This window comes from Podarcis bocagei (genome assembly GCF_964188305.1).
Source record: "Podarcis bocagei genome assembly, chromosome: 4".
Classification (NCBI taxonomy): domain Eukaryota; kingdom Metazoa; phylum Chordata; class Lepidosauria; order Squamata; family Lacertidae; genus Podarcis; species Podarcis bocagei.
Window position 1 is genome coordinate 68432654 of NC_138128.1, and position 19854 is coordinate 68452507.

Sequence of the window (19854 nt, forward strand, 5' to 3'; positions counted from 1 at the left end):
TGGTAAATACAATTTTAATTTTAAAAAATATCACTATGGCTGTAATCTACCCAATGTTGGGCAATTTCCCTTCTGTATTCCCCATCCCTCATTGTTCAGGAGGGCAGTCAGAAGTTTGTGTTTCCTTTGTCAATTTTTTATTAAATTTTTATATCTTTACATATAAATTCCAGATTCCAAATGTGTTATACATTTCTCCTCTGCAGAAGGTTTTTGAGAGGAGTGCAGGTGACTTTACCAGGCAGGTGGGGAACAAATTTCCTAACATTATCTTGCAATTCAAGCCCACATTTGCAGTATGTTTGTAAGGATTTGAGTTTAAGAACAGCTTGATGATGATCCAGGCCTTTTTTTCAGCTGGAACTAACCGGAACTCAGTTTTGTCACCTTTCAGGTCCCACGGGAGACTTTGCAAGTCCCCAGGGTCTGGGGAGATGAATGTGAGCCACATGCAGTTCTAGGTATTTTCAGAAAAGTTGTGTGGATATTCTACCAACAAGCCCTTCACCTAGCTTAAGTTCAAAGTCTCTCCAATGAAAATGAATGGAGGAAAATGTTGGTGTTGGTCATTTTTGCTTAGGTTTTTTGTGAGTGCTGTGAATTTTTGAAACGAAACACTTGGGATCAACACCGCCCTGGATATAACTTCACATTGTCCCCAAATGAAAAAATGTGCTCCCTAATCTCAGACACAGCAGAGGTTAATTATGATTAGTCTAGTACGATGTACTCTACAGGAGTAGAGATTATCACTGCACATTTTCAGGACTGAAACATGCATTGCAAATGTGTTTTGATGTGCTCTGCCTCAAATGAAACCATCATTTTTTGTGTGTTGGTTGGAAAACCTGTTCCTTTAGAATATAGAAATGCTTTGGATGATAAAAAGTTAAATTATTGTGTGCTTTTTTGAGACAGGAAGACTGCATTCAGCAGGAAGCAAGTGTTCTTCAAAAGTGTTTACTTTTTGGCAATGGATGTGGGAGCAAAAAAGCTTCACATCTCCATTTTGGCAGAAACAGAACACAATGTATTCATTATTCACACTTTAGAATGTTCAGGGAGATGTACTTGCATTTTTATGTACACAAATGCAACTTAATTTTGACTATGTACTTAAGCTTACTGACAAAACGATAAACCTCAGTGACTCGTTGCAAATGTCTAACTAGACATTTTATCACATATATTTGTCACACTATTATATATTTAAATCAAAAACTAGTTTTGGGTGTTTGAAACAAACACCTGTTTTTTTCCAGGAAATTCAATAGGATATAATGTATCACTCTACATAGGGTACCTTCCTGATGCAATAAATAAATAAAACCTCCTTGCTGATCTTACATTAATACCTAGTGGTGCTCATACCTGGGCCTGGGTCTAAAAAACTTCTTTTCATTTCAGTCCTTTTTGGAGCTGATTTTCATTGCGATCCTTTCTGGCTACCTTGGAGAAGGACTGTCTAGGAGGTTTGCAAGCAAGACTAATTTAATAATCAAAATGAGGTGACATATATTTAAACTTTATTTCTGAAGATTGTGGGGGTCTCAGAATCCCACCTTGATTTCACCATTAATAGAGCAATGATAACCAAACAGTTTCCCAGCTACTTCTCCATCAGGTCAAGTATTTCTGGGTACATCAGCTGAAAAGCATCGAGGCCCCAAATGAAATCCCAGTGGTTCCACTTAGGGAACTCTGTGTCATGAATGAGATTAGTAATTCGAGACCGCAATTCTGCAATTTCCTTGGGCTGCGAAACCCAGTCCTGTCCTCCACTCCACATCGCTGTTGGGATGGTGATCTCTTCAATTCTGTACAAGGGTGGAGTCGTCTAGGAAGAGACAGATAGATTGAATATCACCTAGATACATGCACACATCTGCAGCTTAAAAAAAATAATCTGTGAAACTGCACACAACAAACTTTCACCAATGTAAACCAAGTGATTTTGAATTCAGTTCTTTTATTGGATTATCAATAAGTTGTGAAAATCAGAAGTAATTTGAGGGAAGTGTGGACTGCTACTTGAACGAGGATGGTGTTGTGTGGATGATGCACAAAAAAATGCACAGAAGGGATGTATCAAATCCAATTTAAACTGCCACTTTGTACACACCCTCACTTTTAATCCCCTTTGCAGGCAACACAAAAATCCAGCAAATTCCTACCTGGTTGTATATATCTATGTTCTTTGAGCCATAGTCAAAATATCTGAATTGACCTGCCATAGCTGTCTAGAAAACAAAAGAGAACAATAGATAGGTGAGTATACAACTCGCCAACGAAATCAAACAACAAGCAAAGCTAACCCAAGAGGAAGTTGTTAGGAGAGGGCACTCACTGAGAGTATCTTTCACTTTCATTTCATTTAACATTTAATTTGTATACCACCTTTCTATTTTAAAATACCCAAGGCGGTTTAAAAGCTGAAGAAACAAAGAATGTACACCTTATAACACCTTATAACAATCTAAGCCAACACAAAAATGTGATAATAAAACATAACTTTGAAATAAGCAACTTATATCGAATAAAGTAATAATCAACAATCCATTAGAATAGTATAGAATATTAAATATCAGCATATAAAAATTAAACAAAAACCCACCCTTAACAATTACAATAAATAATTTCTAAACTATCATCAATAAAAACAATGGCAAACCACAGTGCATAAAATAATACAATACAAATTGAGAAGCAGAGACTGGAGGGTGGGGCAAGGCAGGTGGAAGGAGGCCTTGCCTGATGAAGTCTCTCTGCTCACAGTTCTTCCTCTAAGCACAGCTCCCTTATGAAGATTCCTAGGGCTGGAAGGTGGAGCACGGCAGGTGGAACAATGGTGATTGCACCGGCAGTTGAATCTTGCTGGAACTCTAGCAATGGAGAGCAACTTATGCTGCACATGAGGGCAGCAGGCTAGCTTAAGGGCCACAAGGCAGCCCACACAGCTCTCTCCTCCAGCACTTTGCTTGATTCTTGCACACTTCCCACTCAAACAAATGCCGTGGGCCAGGCTAGTAGCTGCCTCTTTTCCTGCTCACTCAGCCAAGGACCTTTCTTAATGGTGTTCTCTTTGATGCGTTGGGAGAAAGTAAATAGGCAAGACTTCCATACAGCCCAGTTTAGCAATAAGCAAGCATTACTGCTACTGGGGCACAGGCTCAGGACAGGAGCACTGGCTTAAACATGAGGTGGGCTTCTGCTGCTGCACCTCCAGCACCTACCACCTAAGTTGACAGCTTCACTTTACCTCATGGTAAGGCCAATTTAGGCAGTGTCCGGGTTACAATGGCTTGTTGGTTCTGGTTTTGCCACTGCTAAATTGGGGACTCAGCTATACAGCTGCAAATATAACGTTAAAAGTTTGTTTTAAGTGCATTATACAAATTTGTCACTAGATGACGATAGTGAGCTTATGTAAAATTCAATACATTTTTCAAATCATTTTTCACAGCGTTTTTTGTGTCATTTTACACTGGAAACTCAGCTACAATATATTCTGGCTCCCTTCTATTCAAACAATATCTAAGTTTTTATAAGGCAGACAACATTCAACAGAGAGAGAATGAGAGAGAGAAGGGAGATCTTAGTATCTCTACCTGGCCCCAGTGGATCATATTTTTCACAGACGTATAATCTGGGAATCGTGATACATATACATCAGTCCGACTCTGTAAGGGAATGGTAAATTTAGAAGTCATTTCACTTAACCAAAACTCATTGTACTGGACTGTTGGCAGAGGACAAAAGCAGATATATGTTATTACATGTTTTTCTGAAGTGCAAAACTGATGCTGAGGAAACCCTGACATGCAGTTCATAGCAACTGGTACATCATGAATGAGTTGTGTGAACCAGCTGGGTGCCTGAACTCCAGAGTTCTAGGATTTTATGATTCAGATAACTGTGAATAACCCTTCAAATGAACAGCCCTTATGTGCCACAAGGAGTTGGCTCATGGCTATCTGGCCTATTTCCCCACCCAGGACACACCTGTTGTCTGTGCCCACCACCACCCACCTGCCCATTCAGTGACATGTCTAGAGCTCCCTGATGTTATATGAAGTCTTGATTCGGCCCATCCTTGCTCGTGGGCCTGCAGAGCCCCTTCTTCCATTTGACAAGCCCCATCTGCCCCTCACTTCCCTCTTCAGCATGTGCAGAAACTGCCTTCTTGAGCATTGGATCCAATACTGGTCTTGTCCACTCAGTCTGCCACAGCCTGCCTATGCATGCAAGGGAAATCTCTAACTCACCAAAGGTTTGAGACCCATTGCTTACCCTCACCTGATTTAGCAGGCCAGGTGAAAGCTGACTGTAGGGTGGGGGGACCAATGGTGTACAAACTACCCAGAAGGAGAAGAAGAAGAAGAGTTTGGATTTGATATCCCGCTTTATCACTACCCAAAGGAGTCTCAAAGTGGCTAACATTCTCCTTTCCCTTCCTCCCCCACAACAAACACTCTGTGAGGTGAGTGGGGCTGAGAGACTTCAGAGAAGTGTGACTGGCCCAAGGTCACCCAGCAGCTGCATGTGGAGGAGCGGAGGCGCGAACCCCGTTCCCCAGATTACGAGTCTGCCGCTCTTAACCACTACACCACACGGCTCTCCACCATACCACACCACACTGGCACAACGTGTCCCCCAACAGAAATACTACCTCTCCTTTAACACCCCATACACCCCAGTCATAAATATGATAAATAAATGAAGAGACATACCGCATTTAGATTTTTTTCATTGAATCCACTGACAAGAAAAAGAGCTTGTTTGCAAAGCTCATCTACCGGGCGACGGCTGCACTTTCGGGCCAGAAGGGCTTTCAGTTTTGGACTCAGCAGACAAAATTCCTTTGTGCCAAATATAGCCTGCAGAAAGCCAGAGATACTTCATAATCCCAAACTCTCAAAAGCATTTCTTAAATGGGGGAGTTTAAACGTCCCTGAAGCTGGTTCATATTAAGGGTTTTTTTTGTTGCTGATTTATAAAAAGGTTTTAATCGCCAAATATAAAAATTGCAAAGTTATCGCGTTACAAAACAAGGGGGAAAAGATGAATCTATTGAATTGATATAATTCAGAAGTTATTCTTTAAAAGGTAGAAATATTATACGTATCTTCCAAATGAAGAGTTTTAACTTCAGAAAGGTTGGGTGCAAGTTGATTTAACTGATTGGTTTAGTTTGCACTGTGTGGGTTGGCTCTCCTAATATATCCATGAAGCTCAAACCTTGCCATTGCTTGTCTTGCACATCTTGGTAAACTGCAGTGACACTAATGTTGTGACAGAAGCTCAATGGCACCAGATCACTCAGTAGACCAGACACTCCTGCCATTTCCACAACTCTATTAATTCTCCTCCAGGCTTTCCCTTTTTATATCCTTATAAGGTGAGCCAAAACATCTTGTCTGGTCTTCTGTGTTATGATCCTTGGTCTTCTTAATTTGGACTCTATATATCCAGTCTCAATAGGGTACTTTTTTAAAAATAGTTTATCCTTCGTGCTTTCTTTTCTGTCATTTGATAGCCATGATAACATTTTAGTGAAAAACAGATTGCACGTATGTCTGAAAATTTAAGGGTGTTGGAGTCTAAATTATTAATTAATCCCCCTCAAAAAAACCCATGTTTTTCCAGCTAATTTACCTACAAAAAAACTGGGCTTGAGCCATAAAATTAGACATCTCCCATTATGTCATAATGTCAATTAGAGCTTACGAAAATTGTGAAAAGATAATGATTGCACACATACCTTCATCAGTTCTGCTGGAAAGCGTATGATTTGTAGGGGGACGCTGATAGTGTACTGCAATGTATAGGAAGGGGCCAGGGCAAAAAACATCTTAATTTTTTCAGCCATTTGAGGTAAAATAGAAAATGCCACAAAAGCTAGAGAGGAGGGGGAAATGGAGATTCAGTTTAGAATCCTGTAGCTTTGAATTTAAGTAATGCAGCATTTATAGGCAGACTCTTACTTTAAAACATAGTTGAGCAAAATTAACATTAATTTCATGTGGCGCAATTCTTTTTCAAAATGGAAGAGTTAGACTACATGCAATATACAAAGCTATTTTATAGGATGGAAGTGGAACCTCACTAAATGACATAATTATCACCATTGCAACAAAATGACATAGGCTTTATATCAGATGAATAGATACTGTACATGTTTGAAGCCTACGTGCTTTGCGATGGGGCAGAGTTGGAAAGCCCTCTATCCTATATATCAATTTCATTTACTCTCAGATTCTCATTTTTCCAATCTTAAATTCAGTTCTCCTCATTTCTACATCAGTTAGAAATATTTTTTAAGCCCGCATGGAAGGCTCTCTCAATGTAATCATGTCCCTGAAACCTCACACATCCCAATTGTGTAGAAAATGTTCCCCACACATACACTTTCAGGCTCTATAAAAGGCTTATGCAATAGATCAGGAACACACAATCTCACTCCCCCTTTCGTGCATTCAAATAAATATCCAAAGAGTATTATGTTTCTTATAAAGACAGCAAACCTATCACAGGTTCTTGGTTAACTAAAACTTCAGTAGATATCTGGTGCCATCTACAGTAGATACCTGGTGCATTCAAAAAATGATGTGGTTTTTATGCCTTTATCTGAATTCTTTATATGACCAAGAACTAGTTCAACATTGGACCATCCCATGCCAAACTGGCCCTCTATAGAGTGAATGCAAGCTTTATAGTTATCATACCCACAGAGCATCCTTGAGAATGGCAGACATAATAGATGTTCTTCTGTCCAGTTTTCTGCAGAATGAAGTCTACCATGGCAGGAAGGTCATAGATTCCGAACTCATGAAAACTGAAAACCACAAAACAAAGTAAATGAGAATTAAGTGCACTCATAATCTTTGGTTACAAGCATAAGCTCTTTCTCTAGAAAGCACTACTAAGAATATTTAAGGAACAAAAGGGAAGATTAAGCAGAATTTACCATCAAATACCTAAAATTAAGTAACAAGATGAGGGGAAAGAGAAACTTACTAGCGCCAGCTGTGCCCAGGCTGTGATACAACAAATTAACACTAAAAGCATGAGCACATTTACTAAGAAGAAGGTTTCTGTTTACAGAATCACAGCAAAGTCAGATGGTAAAACTTTTCCTGGACCATAAAATCAGACTGTTGATGAAGGGATTGCAGTGAAATCATTTCATGGATGTGTCTATAAATTTTATGGCCTGGATAAGAACTAAAAACCATTTAGCACACATATAGAATTACTTTAATGGCTGAATATAGCCCGACATTAGCCTTCATCAAGTCTATTCAATGCATAATAAAGTAGACAAGGGTGAGCATGCTTGAACTACAAAATAACATTGAATGCCAAATTCCAGTCACTCAACTGCAAAAGAATTAATCTCATTGAATGGTGAATTCCAGTGATTACACACCAAATGAACTTACCTAAAATCCCAGAATGCTTCTTCTTCAATTGAAAGGTTTTGGTGTCTTCTAGACCAGGAGTTTCCTCTGTTGTTTCCAATCCAAACATCATATCCAGCATCTGCTAATATGAAGCCCAGGCTCTGATGTGGCAGATTTGTGACCCAGACGCTGCCTTCCATGGTCAAACAGTGCAACAGCAGTATAGATGATTTGGAGCCTGGAAGTAAAAAAGACATTGAGTGATTGATTGATTGATTGATTGATTGGCTGATTGACTGACTGATTAGTACCTCCAAAACACATCACAAGATACAAAATTAAAACTTAATCTAACACGGAGCAGTAGGCTTGGGTCTAAATGTTGGGTTTGGATGCAAGGAAGATAGGCTCCAGTTCCAGTTCAATTGGGAAGCTAAAGTCTCAATATTACATGCAGAAACGTTGGAACTGAAACTTGAAACGGTCACCTCCAGACTGGATTATTGTAACTCGCTCTACGTGGGGCTGCCCTTGAGACTGACCCAGAAACTCCAGCGGGTGCAGAATGCCGCGGCGAGACTCCTTATGGGGTCTCCGCTGCGAGAGCACATTCATCCGGTATTATACCAGCTGCACTGGCTCCCGGTGGAGTACAGGATCAGGTTTAAGGTGCTGGTTTTAACCTTTAAAGCCCTATACGGCCTAGGACCCTCGTACCTACGGGACCGCCTCTCCTGGTATGCCCCACAGAGAAACCTACGGTCTGCAAATAATAACATCCTCAAGGTCCCAGGCCTCAGAGAGGTTAGGCTGGCCTCAACTAGAGCCAGGGCCTTCTCGGCTGCAGCTCCAAACTGGTGGAATGCTCTGTCAAAAGAGACTAGGGCCCTGCGGGACCTGACATCTTTCCGCAGGGCCTGCAAGACAGAGTTGTTCCGCCAGGCCTTTGGTCAGGGCGCAGCCTGACTCCCTCCTCTGGCAACCTACACATAATTCTGCTTAATTGGTTGCCATCAATTTGATTTAATTAATTTTTATAATGAATATTTTTAGATTGTGTGATTATTTTACTGATTATTTGATTGTTGTTAGCCGCCCTGAGCCCGGCTTTGGCTGGGGAGGGCGGGATATAAATAAAATTTATTATTATTATTATTATATTAAACCCCCTTTCTTTCTTTCTTTTTAAAAAAGAGCTAACCCAAAAATTCTCAGGAAAGAACATTTGATCTGTGTTTTTTTCCCTTTTGTCTTTCTTTCTTTCTTTCTTTCTTTCTTTCTTTCTTTCTTTCTTTCATTTTTGGAGCACCTAATAAACAGAGAATTTTAGTCCTTCTGGAAAAAATCTTTGTTTCCTCAGTTTTGCTGCCCACAAATACCATGGAGAAATTATCTATATACCACTTCCTCCTGAAGCAGCTATCTATTTCTTTATAATTTTTATATGCCATCTTTTTTCTGAAGAGCTCTAGGCATTGTGAAAAGTCCCACCCCCCACATTCATCTTAGAATCACAACAATTCAATGAAGTCGTTTAGGGTAAGAGAGACTGTCCAAGGTCACCCAGGAAGCTTCTTGGTCAGTTGGGGATTTGTACCTGGGCCTACCCAGTCTTGGGCCAAAGCTCTAACCATTGCACCACACAGAGTTAATAGAGGTAGAGCAAATCAGTGTTCACTGAAGGAAGTATACTGCACCATCAGGTATTCTAGCCATCAGGCTCTCTTCCTGCTCACAACTGTAGATAGAGCATTTGGGCTGGATTCAACTAACCCAGCGTACTTGCATAAGCCAGCTCAAGGCATCCCATTAACATAATGGGGCTTTCCCCACTCCAACACTCTGTGCCTTCCCAAAATCATCTGTGGAGAACCTCAAGAAAAGCACACAGGGAGGGAGGGAGGGAGGGAGGAAAAATTGCTCTGTCTGGCAATTAGAAATGTTTACGTTGCTGAGAAGTTATGGAATAAGGACCTAAAATTTACTACTTGCTGTGAGCTAAAAGAGAATTTCCTGAAAATGATGTATAGATAGTATTTGACTCCTACAAGACTTGCAAAAATGTATAAGAGCACGACTAACATATGCTGGAAGTGTAAAGTTAAAGAGGGCACATTCCATCATATGTGGTGGACATGTAAAGTAGCTAAGGACTTCTGGGAAATGATTTATAGGGACCTGGAAAAAAGTTCAAAATAACTTTTAATAAAAAACCAGAGGTTTTTTTATTAGGTTTAGTAAGAGAAGAATTACCGAAAGATAAGAAAGTATTGTTTATGTATGCGTCAGCAGTGACAAGAATATTATACGCCCAGGGATGGAAAGAAGAAAGAGCCCCATTGAAAGAAGAATGGATATTGAAGATGATGGATTATGCGGGGATGGCAAGGCTAACCAGGAAGATCGGGCACCAAGAGGATAACAAATTTAGCAAAGAATGGCACAATTTTATTAAATATATCAAAGAACACTGTAAAAGTTTTAAAATAGTAGTAGGATTTACATAACACTTGTAATTTAAAACAACAAAGGATAAAAATGAAGTATAACAAATTGGAATAAATTAATTAGATGCAGTTAAAAGAGAAAGCACTTCGGAAGCCAAGGGAAGAGTTCAGGGAACCCCATAAACGTAACGATTTGATTATGGGGTTTTTTAAAAATAAAATAAAGTGTGTGTGTGTGTGTGTGTGTGTGTGTGTGTGTGTGTGTGTAAAAAAACCCCTGTGTTTTATTTTTGAAACTTTCAAAATATTTTTTTTTAAAAAAAGAAAAGAAATGTTTACACTGCTGGAAAGATCAGAAGAGTACATTCCTCCCCATGTTTTCTTTCCCAGACCAGACTTCATGTTAGTGGTCATTACTGTACAATGAAATGAGTCACAACACAGTCCTTGAGACATTGGGTCTCATGAGCTTTCTGTACCCCCTGGGATCCTGTTCAGGCTCAAGTAATAGCCGTCTTCTGTAAGGACCTCATACTCTTCCGAAGGATATCCCCAGTACTGGATTATCTGACTCTGTAAGGATACAAGGCCACGTGTTAGACCATTTCCTCCACCAGTAGAGGTTTAAAAGTAATTGCTAGAAGCCGAAAGTTTTTACCTAAGGGCTCATTTCCAAGCATTAAGCATGGATCCTTCCTGACATGATCAGAATGGTCCAGGAGAGCCATGTACGAGAGTGAATATTTATATTTGTATCTCTTTGGATATTCGGGGAAGAATGAGCCAATACCTGCAAAGTTTATCAGCAACCCCTTGGGGGGAAAGGCAGCACAAAGAAAGGTGAAAACAAAAAGATCCCTGGAAAGTACGAAGTGGAGACTACACAGAGGATGTAAAAACAAAAGCAACTTTAATACAGTTTATTTGAGGAGGAAACCATGCAATTGTTTGCTGCTTGTCAATAGAACAGAAACGAAAAGCGCAGTACTTGAGAAATGACTTACGTAGATAGTTCCTGATACAGCAAGCCAAGAGGACCAATACACAATAGTAATATGCCAATATATATATTTTTCCACTCCTCAGGGGTGGTTCATTTTAAATTGGGTTACAAAACAATGCAGATGCTCCAGTGCAAGACTGGCCAGTGGGATACGCTCCAGTTGTTGCTGGACTCCAACTCCCATCAGCCCCAGCCAGCATGGATAGTGGGAGTTGTAGTCCAGCATGATTTGGAGAGCACTACATTGACTCCCCCTGTTTGAGTGCTTTCTGGACCAATTCTTTCACACACAGGAGGATAGCTATGCCAAAGCCACATACCTAGTGCCAGAGCTACACACCCATTGCCAGCAGATAACATGAAACTTACAGAAGCTTTGCCAGCATCATGAAGTAATTACAACTGGGCTTCTTTTGCTGTGTTCAGACAAGCCTCAGGCTGCCACCCATCTTGGAACACAGCTTGAGCTCTGGCATGTTCTCAGTCTTCAACTTTTCTAAGTTGAAGACCAGGCAAGTTTCCAATCTGAGGGACTAGTGTTCACGATTTGGACAAATTGTATTGCAAATTATGCTGACATGCTTTTATGAACAGAGCGTGTGCATAAGGAAGGGTTACCAGACGTCCCCAGTTCCCAGGGAGAGTCCCCAGATTTGCAGATCTGTCCCCAAACAAATTCCATCCCCAGAATGTCCCCAGATTTGCAAATCTGTCCCCGGGAAACCTCAGCAGCCCAGAGCCAGCCTGGTAGCGCAGTTGGCTCTGGCTGGCTTCAGGAGCTGCTTGCTGCTGCCACCACTGCCGAAAGGGAACCAGGGACATCCAGAGGTGCCCATCTCCTTCCCCCTTCCCCCTTTGATTTGACAGATTGGAGGGAGGCTTGGGAGCCACAGGTAGGCGGGCGCTGCCCAGAAGGGGCACAAGGTGTGTGGTTTCTCTGCCAGGCAAGGTGCAAAGCCCTTCTTTTGCACCCTGTGAAACATAAATGCGCAGAGTTGTTGTTTTTTTAAAAAACTGGGCAACAGCTGCCTGCCTATGACTCCCAAGCCTCCCCCGATCAGTCAAAACAAAGGAGGAAGGGGGCAGGAGATCGGGGGAGGCTCAGGAGTCATGGACGGGCAGCGCTCAGTTGCCCAGTTTTTTTAAAAAAAACTGCGCATTTATGTTTCACAGGGTGCAAAAGAAGGCTTTGCACCTTTATACAATATGCATGTGTGCTTGGGCTCAGGGTCTTTTGCTTCACCATCCCCATTACTGACTCCCTGTTGCTACTCAGCTTAAAAAAAATTTTTTAAAAATATTCATACAATATTCATACAATATTCAACTTACTTACAATATTCATAAACTGTTCAGGATTCAAGTCTTCTGAGCTCACTGCTCCATGTACTGCCATCATGATAAGCAGTAGCCACATCCTTGAGAACCTTGAAAACAACTGGATATTTTAGATAATATAGGGGAAAGGTTTACTGAGCTTACTTATTTAACAGAGTTTTTATATGGCTGAGTCTTCAAAACCTCAAAGCAGTTTACAAAGAGTAATATAAAATATCTATTAAAACACTGTTAAAATCAGATATTAAAAACAAGTTGACTTTTCAAAATTTCAAAAAATAAAAATGTAATAAAATAAAATAAAATTACATGTTACAATGCATGTCTGGGTAAAAAGGTAAAGGTACCCCTGCCCATACAGGCCAGTCGTGACCGACTCTGGGGTTGCGTGCTCATCCCGCTTAAGAGGCTGGGAGCCAGCGCTGACGAAGTCACGTTGTCACGTGGGTTACGTGGCCAGCGTGACGAAGCTGCTCTGGCGAGCCAGCACCAACGCAGTGCACGGAAACGCCGTTTACCTTCCCGCTATAAAGCAGTACCTATTTATCTACTTGCACTTAGGGGTGCTTTCGAATTCCTAGGTGGGCAGGAGCTGGGACCGGACGATGGGAGCTCACCCCACCATGGGGATTCGAACCGCCAACCATACGATCGGCAAGTCCTAGGCACTGAGGTTTTACCCACAGCGCCACCTGCGCCCCCTGCATGTCTGGGTAGTGGTGCTTAAATAAAGGGGTGGTTTTTTAAACCGGCACTGAATACAGCAAAGCAGATGTGTTTGCCTAATATCAAAGGGTATGTCATCATGCATCATCTCTCAAAGGGGTATTTCCAGCCCTATTTCAGAGCATGTGGCACCTAGATCCTGTTTAAAAAGAAAAATAGTCAGAATGCTTCTTAATGCCAGAAGCATTTAGCACAGTCAGAGGCAGTGTGCTTCTGAATACCTAGGAAGGGGAAAGAGAGGACGGAAGAGGGTTTTCTATCTATTAAAAAAAAATCACTTGTGCCATTTAAAACTGGAGAGAACAGAGTTAATACCAGTGATGTGTGTAACTTGCATGGACCATTTGTAGTATTGAAAGAATACCTGAGTGTAGAGCAAACCTAGTTGACTATGCCAACTTTACCTTGCAAACATGCATTGACTTTTGAAATCCTGAACATTTTGTTTTTGCGGCAGTTGTAAGATGAGCTGTGATAGTAGACGTTTACATATGTTCAACATTCACAGGCAGAAAACACTTCTTTGCTGCTTCTAAATAATATGCCATTTTAGTATCAGTAGTTGTTTTTTTTAACATAAAGTGTTTGGAGGGCTCCCCCCCATACCCAATGAAAATGCTCATATATTGGGCCAGTTTGTGCAGTCAATAAAATCAAGAGCTACAATGTTTATTAGATCATACAAGTTTAGACTATGGATGCAGAGAAGGGGGTGAATAATTAAATGGGTCTCTCCAGTGCTTTTTTTCCTTTAAAAAAATGTTTACATTAGGACTACTCTCACTTTCCTAATCAAATTGAAAAATTGACCCTCAATGAGGCCAAACGTAATTCAAAAAATGTTTAGGGGCATGTGTACCCCTGTGTCCCTGCAGAAAAAAGTAGTAGGTCTGCCTCTCTCTCTCACACACACACACACAAACACACACAGAGATCTAGCCATGTAAAAAAGAAAATAAAACTTGTGTGGAAGCACGCTGACTGAATCCTTGCACCTGAAATACCAAGGAGTAAGTATTTGGCAAAAATAAAGCCAGTATGAATGTCATCAAAAACTTTGCGAATCAGAATTATTATTGTTAAGAACATAATTGGCACTTTCTGTACTTTAATTTCCCTCTGACCCTGCTTTTATATAATCACATACAGAAAGCATGCATATATGTACCTGCAATAATAATAATAATTATTTATTATTTATTCCCAGCCACTCGGGACAACATTTCATGCATCTCATGAAGAAGATTTTTGTCCATGAAAGTCTATGTTTGTTAAGTCTTTAAGAGACTACAAGACTGTTGTTTAAATATGGACTCTGATAGTTTTAAATCTCAAAAGAAGTATTGGAATTAGATTCCATACACCTAGCATTTTGAATAATCCAATGCAGAACTCACATGAATGATCCTTTCATTCCTTCCACTGTTCTCATTTCACACACACCTGCTCAAATAGAAGAGCAGGTGTTGAGTGTTTCTTCAGGTGAGTGTTTCTGATGAATGCAAAAGGAAACCTGAAAGTTTCCTTCATAAACACCTCAAGTCATCCAGCCATGCTCATTTACTGGGCGCAGCATCTTTCTTTTTCATTATGTGTACAGCTTCTGGTGTGTGTGTGTGTTGTACCTAACAGTGGGATGATCTTATCAAATGTACCTGTTTAAGGTAGCAGACTATTGGCTGACACGCAACCCAGTCCACAGAGTTTTATCAGACTTTCTCCCTAGAACCTAAGCATAGAATTGCAGCCTGGGAGTCTATTCACACATGATGTTTTCTCCGATTGTCCCACGAACATCCAGTGTACTCTGAAGTAGCAAGTTCTACTTCAAGTCCCGGTGGTGTTTAATGTGTATATCATTAAATAACAATTCACATCTTCTGTAGTGCTCTTGTTCAGATGTGGGCTAGTGAGGGGAAATAAACTGAGCTTGAATCTGGAAAGATGAGGGCTAGTGAGCAAGACAGGAGTTCATGCGTCTGAGAAATTGGCCAATTATTCTGAAGGAACAGCTACCTAGCCTGAGGGTGCTTCTGGGTGTAGCTTTATCACTGGAGATCCAGGTGATAGGGTGACTAGGAAAGCTTTTCATTGACTTCAGCTGTTACAACATCTAGAGTCATTTGTGGACGGAGATAGCTTGGCCACAGAAGTTCAGGCACTGGACTTCAGGCACTGTAACTTCATGACTGGATTACTGCAATGTACTCTGTGTGGGGCCTTCTACTTGATGCAGAAAAGGCATGTGATGCAGAATGCTGCCAAACAGTAATGAGAATGAGTCCACTAAATAGCCTGTAAATTGTGAATTGTCCTGCACTGACTAGTAAAGTGATAAAAACTGTCTTACTTCCTCTCAAGAAAGAGTGCTTTGGATAAACTTCTCTCTGCCATATTTTTTGTTGTGATTGGAGTAGTTTTAAAGACTAAGGAAGCTGCTTTCGATTTGGCTGGTGGAAAGGAGAAACTGTTTTTCTCCATTGTTCTGGCAGACTGTGTGATTGACCTTGACATTCCTCAGATATGACTTCAGAAAAAGAAAAGCCTAGACGTGGCTCTAAAGCACCGACACAATTTGAGGAGTCGGTTTTGTCAGCGTTAAATGATATTAAAGAAGGACTGGACCGCAATACAGGTGTGGTAAATAAATTGGAAGAAATTTTTGACCGGTTGAGCACCGACCTGCGAGTTGTTAAAGAACAAATTAATACACATTATGAAAGATTGACACAATTGGAGAATATTCGGGTCCAGGACGTGGAACGCTTGCAACAGGAAAATGCAACAGCTATAGCTTATTTACAGCTGGCACAGAAACAATCCCATCTGAGATTGAGAGGATTTCCTAATCTGGAACAGGATCAAGATAAACTCAGAGAATGTGTGATAAAACATTTTGTTGAATTCTGGGATCTGAAAAAAGAGGAAGCGGAAGACTGAGTGGAGAAAGCCTATAGATTTGGACCTAAAAAAAAGAGACTAAAATAACTTACGACTGTATTGTGGTCTTTAAGACTAAGGAACAAAGAGATATCATTTTGGGACATCACTATAAAAAAGGCCTCAAAGTGTCTGATAAAGTCATGGTTCTCTTCAAAGAAATTCCTAGGTATTTTTTGAATTTGAGATCCCAGTACAAGGATCTGACAGACATTCTGAGGAGAAAGAACATTTTTTTCAGGTGGGAATTTCCAGAGGGCCTATCCTTCAAACTTGAAGGAAGAAAGCAAAAGATTAAGAATCTTCAGGAGAAGGATAGATTTATGCAGAAGCACTCGGTGGAACTTGGATTGCAAACTTCACAGCTGCGGGGGGCGGAGGCAGCCTCCTCGTAAATAGACAATATGGCATTGAGAATTTATTCATGGAATGTTCATGGCATGAACTTGCCACAAAAAAGGAGACAAATTTATCATATTTTGGAGAAACAAAATTTGGACATAATTTGTCTACAGGAAACCCATATTACAAGATTACACCAAAAAAAATTTAATAAATAAAAGATTGGGTCAAGAATTTATTTCTTCTGATAAAGTCAAAAAAAGAGGAGTGGTTTTCTACATCAAAGATAAATGGAATCCAAAATTTGCTTTCAAAGATGAGGAAGGAAGATATATCGCAGTTGAAATTTCAGCACAAGGCGAGAAATTTTTGGTATTAGGAATCTATGCACCTAATGATGGCAAAGTGGAATTTTTTAAGAACCTGGAAGCAAGTCTGCTGGAATACCTGGATTATAAAATTATCTTGATGGGGGATTTGAATGGAGTTGCATCTACCTTGATGGACAGAACTCTGGCAGACTACCGAAGACTTTCTTTGATCTAACTGAAAAATTTGATCTGTCAGATATATGGAGAATTAGAAACCCAATGGAAAGAGACTTCACTTTTTTTCAGATGCAAACCAAGCATTTTCGTGAAAAGACTCTATATGGATATCCAGAGACTTGGTTCCTAAAGTGGCAAAAACGGAAATTTGCCCTAAAACCTGCTCGGATCATAATGCAGTTTCTATGGACTTGAAAATGTTTGTACAGGGTTCCTTCAGATGGCGAATGAATGACGATTTGTTGAGAAATTCATCAATTGTAAATAAGGCCCAAAAAACCCTAAAGGATTATTTTGAACTTAATATGACTCAAGGAATGGAGATAAGGGTGATTTGGGAGGCCAGCAAAGCAGTAATGAGAGGGTTTCTGATACAACAAAACGCAATTAGGAGAAAGTCACAGAATGAGACAAAAGACAATGACCGTTCCCCGCTTAAAATGGGGGGCGCCCTTTGCGTGGTCGCGTGCAGCCCCTAGATCTGGAGCGGCTCCAACAGCATAGACTTGGCTTTGCCTTCCCTCAGGTGGGATACCTGGAGGTCTCCACCTACCTCAGTCAGTTGTCCAATCCCACCTGGGGAAAGCATTGCCAAGGAGACCAGGCCAGGTAGGGGAGGGATTACCTGCCCACACAATAGAGGGAGGATCTTACCTAGGAATCCTCACTTGGCTCAATTCGGAGAAAGTCACAGAATGAGACAAAAGACAAAATTATGGAACAACTGAAAGACAAAGAGAAGAAGCTTAGAGGAAACCCAAAGAATTTGCAGATCCAAAAAGAAATTAAAGCCTTACAGGTTCAATATTCACAGTTAGTAAATCAAGAAATTGAATAGAAGATAAGAAGGATGAGACAAAGAAATTTTGAATCTGCAAATAAATGTGGGAAACTATTAGCCTGGCAATTAAAAAAGAGACAAAAACAAAGTATTATTACAAACATTGTTACAGAAGGAAAATCGGTAGAGAAACCTGCAGACATTAGAAAATGTTTTTATAAATATTATAAGCAACTGTATAAAAAAGAAAAAGAAGATCTAGGGAAAATCGAGCAATTTATAAAGAACAACGGACTGCAATGGATTCCAAAAGATAAAAAGAATCTGCTAAATGGCGTAATTACAAGTCAGGAAGTGGAACATGGAATAAATTCAATGCAACTTGGCAAGACACCAGGACCTGATGGTCTATCAGCGAAATATTATAAGACATTGAAAGATTGGCTTATACAACCTCTCGTAGAAATATCTAATTCAATTTTACGGGGGGGGGAGCACCTGAAACCTGGAAACAAGCTTACATTACTCTGATTCCTAAACAGGGTCAGGATAGATCCAACGTTAAAAACTACAGACCAATCTCCCTACTTAATGTGGATTATAAAATTTTTGCTAATATATTGGCTAATAGGCTAAAAAAGGTTGTATCGGAGTATATTCATAAAGACCAGGCAGGATTTCTGCCTGGAAGCCATATGAAAGACAATATTAGAAATGTTGTGGATATTTTGGAAAGGTTAGAAGTAAGAAAGAGTTGTAAAGCAATGTTAATGTTTATTGATGCTGAGAAAGCCTTTGACAATGTTTCTTGGAGTTTTATGTTACATAACTTAGAGAGTATGGGGATAGGTCATGATTTTATAAATGGTATTAAAGCAATCTATCAAGAACAAAAAGCTAAAATTATTGTAAATAATGTGGTTTCAGAGGAAATTAGAATTGAGAAGGGAACCAGGCAAGGGTGTCCACTGTCCCCTCTGCTGTTTATCTCGGTTCTGGAGGTCTTGCTAAGTATGATTAGAAAAGACGAACAAGTTAAAGGTATTACAGTAGGTTCGAAACAATACAAATTAAAAGCCTTTGCTGATGATTTAGTTCTGACATTACAAGATCCAGACTCCAGTGCAGTTAAAGCACTGGAGCTAATACATGAGTTTGGTCAGGTAGCAGGATTTAAATTAAACAAGAGCAAGACCAAAGTAATAGAGAAAAATCTGGATATTGAAGAAAGGAAAATATTACAAGAAAAAACGGGCCTAGATTTTGTGGAAAAAAGTTAAATACTGGGGGTGAACCTGTCTGGGAAAAATTTGAATTTGTATAAGGATAACTATGAGAAAATATGGAATGAAATTAAAAGAGATTTAGAGGTGTGGTCTAACTTAAAATTGTCATTAATGGGCCGGATTTCTGTGATTAAGATGAATGTGCTGCCAAAGATGCTTTTTTTGTTTCAAGCCCTCCCAATTATAGACAATGTGAAATGTTTTAAAGAATGGCAAAAAGCTCTTTCTAGAGTTATCTGGTAGGGGAGGAAACCCAGAATTAAATACAAATTACTTACGGATTCCAAAGAAAGAGGGGGATTCTCTCTGCCAGACTTAAAAATCTATTTTGAAGCTGCCGCACTTTGTTGGATTAAAGAATGGATGAAATTAGAAGATACAGATTTACTAGATTTGGAGGGATTTGATAATGTGTTTGGTTGGCATGCATATTTGTGGTATGATAAAGTAAAAGCCCATAAAGCATTTAAAAATCATATAATTAGGAAATCATTGTATAATGTTTGGATAAAATACAAAGACCTTTTAGAAAGAAAGACGCCCAGATGGCTTTCACCAATGGAGGCAAAGGCCCAGAAAAAATTAAATGTGGATACCAAATGGTTGAGATAGTATGACTTATTAATAGAGGAAGAGGAAGGCTATAAATTAAGACCATTTGAGCAAATTAAAGATAAGCTAAATTGGCTACATTACCACCAGATTAACGAATTGTATAAACTGGATAAGAAAAATGGTTTTGCCTTGGAAAAATCTAAGTTGGAGATGGAGTTGTTAGATACTGAAGGTAAAAACTTATCTAAAATGTACAAGCTTTTGCTGGACTGGCATACGTAAGATGAACAAGTTAAATCGGTGATGATAGATTGGGCAAGAGATTTAGGACATAACATAATGTTTGAGGACTGGGAAAGATTGTGGAAGAAAGGGGTGAAGTTCACCGCATGTACTTTGTTAAAGGAAAATATTATGAAAATGATGTATAGATGGTATTTGACACCTGTAAAATTAGCAAAGATGTATCATAATTGTGATAATAC

The 19854-nt window shown here is 39.8% G+C and overlaps 1 protein-coding gene across 1 annotated transcript; it reads right to left on the reverse strand.

Moving 5' to 3' along the window:
• Window positions 1-1582: 1582 nt before the first annotated feature.
• LOC308584747 (lipase member M-like) lies at window positions 1583-14387 on the reverse strand. Its single transcript, XM_081189768.1, has 10 exons — window positions 14315-14387; window positions 12190-12280; window positions 10330-10423; window positions 7443-7641; window positions 6726-6835; window positions 5762-5898; window positions 4731-4877; window positions 3609-3680; window positions 2175-2240; window positions 1583-1837 (listed from the first exon to the last, which is right to left on the reverse strand). Exons 1-10 carry the CDS (start codon window positions 14347-14349, stop codon window positions 1610-1612), a joined length of 1179 nt encoding a protein of 392 aa, XP_081045894.1. The 5' UTR covers window positions 14350-14387; the 3' UTR covers window positions 1583-1609.
• Between the last annotated feature and the right edge of the window lie 5467 nt (window positions 14388-19854).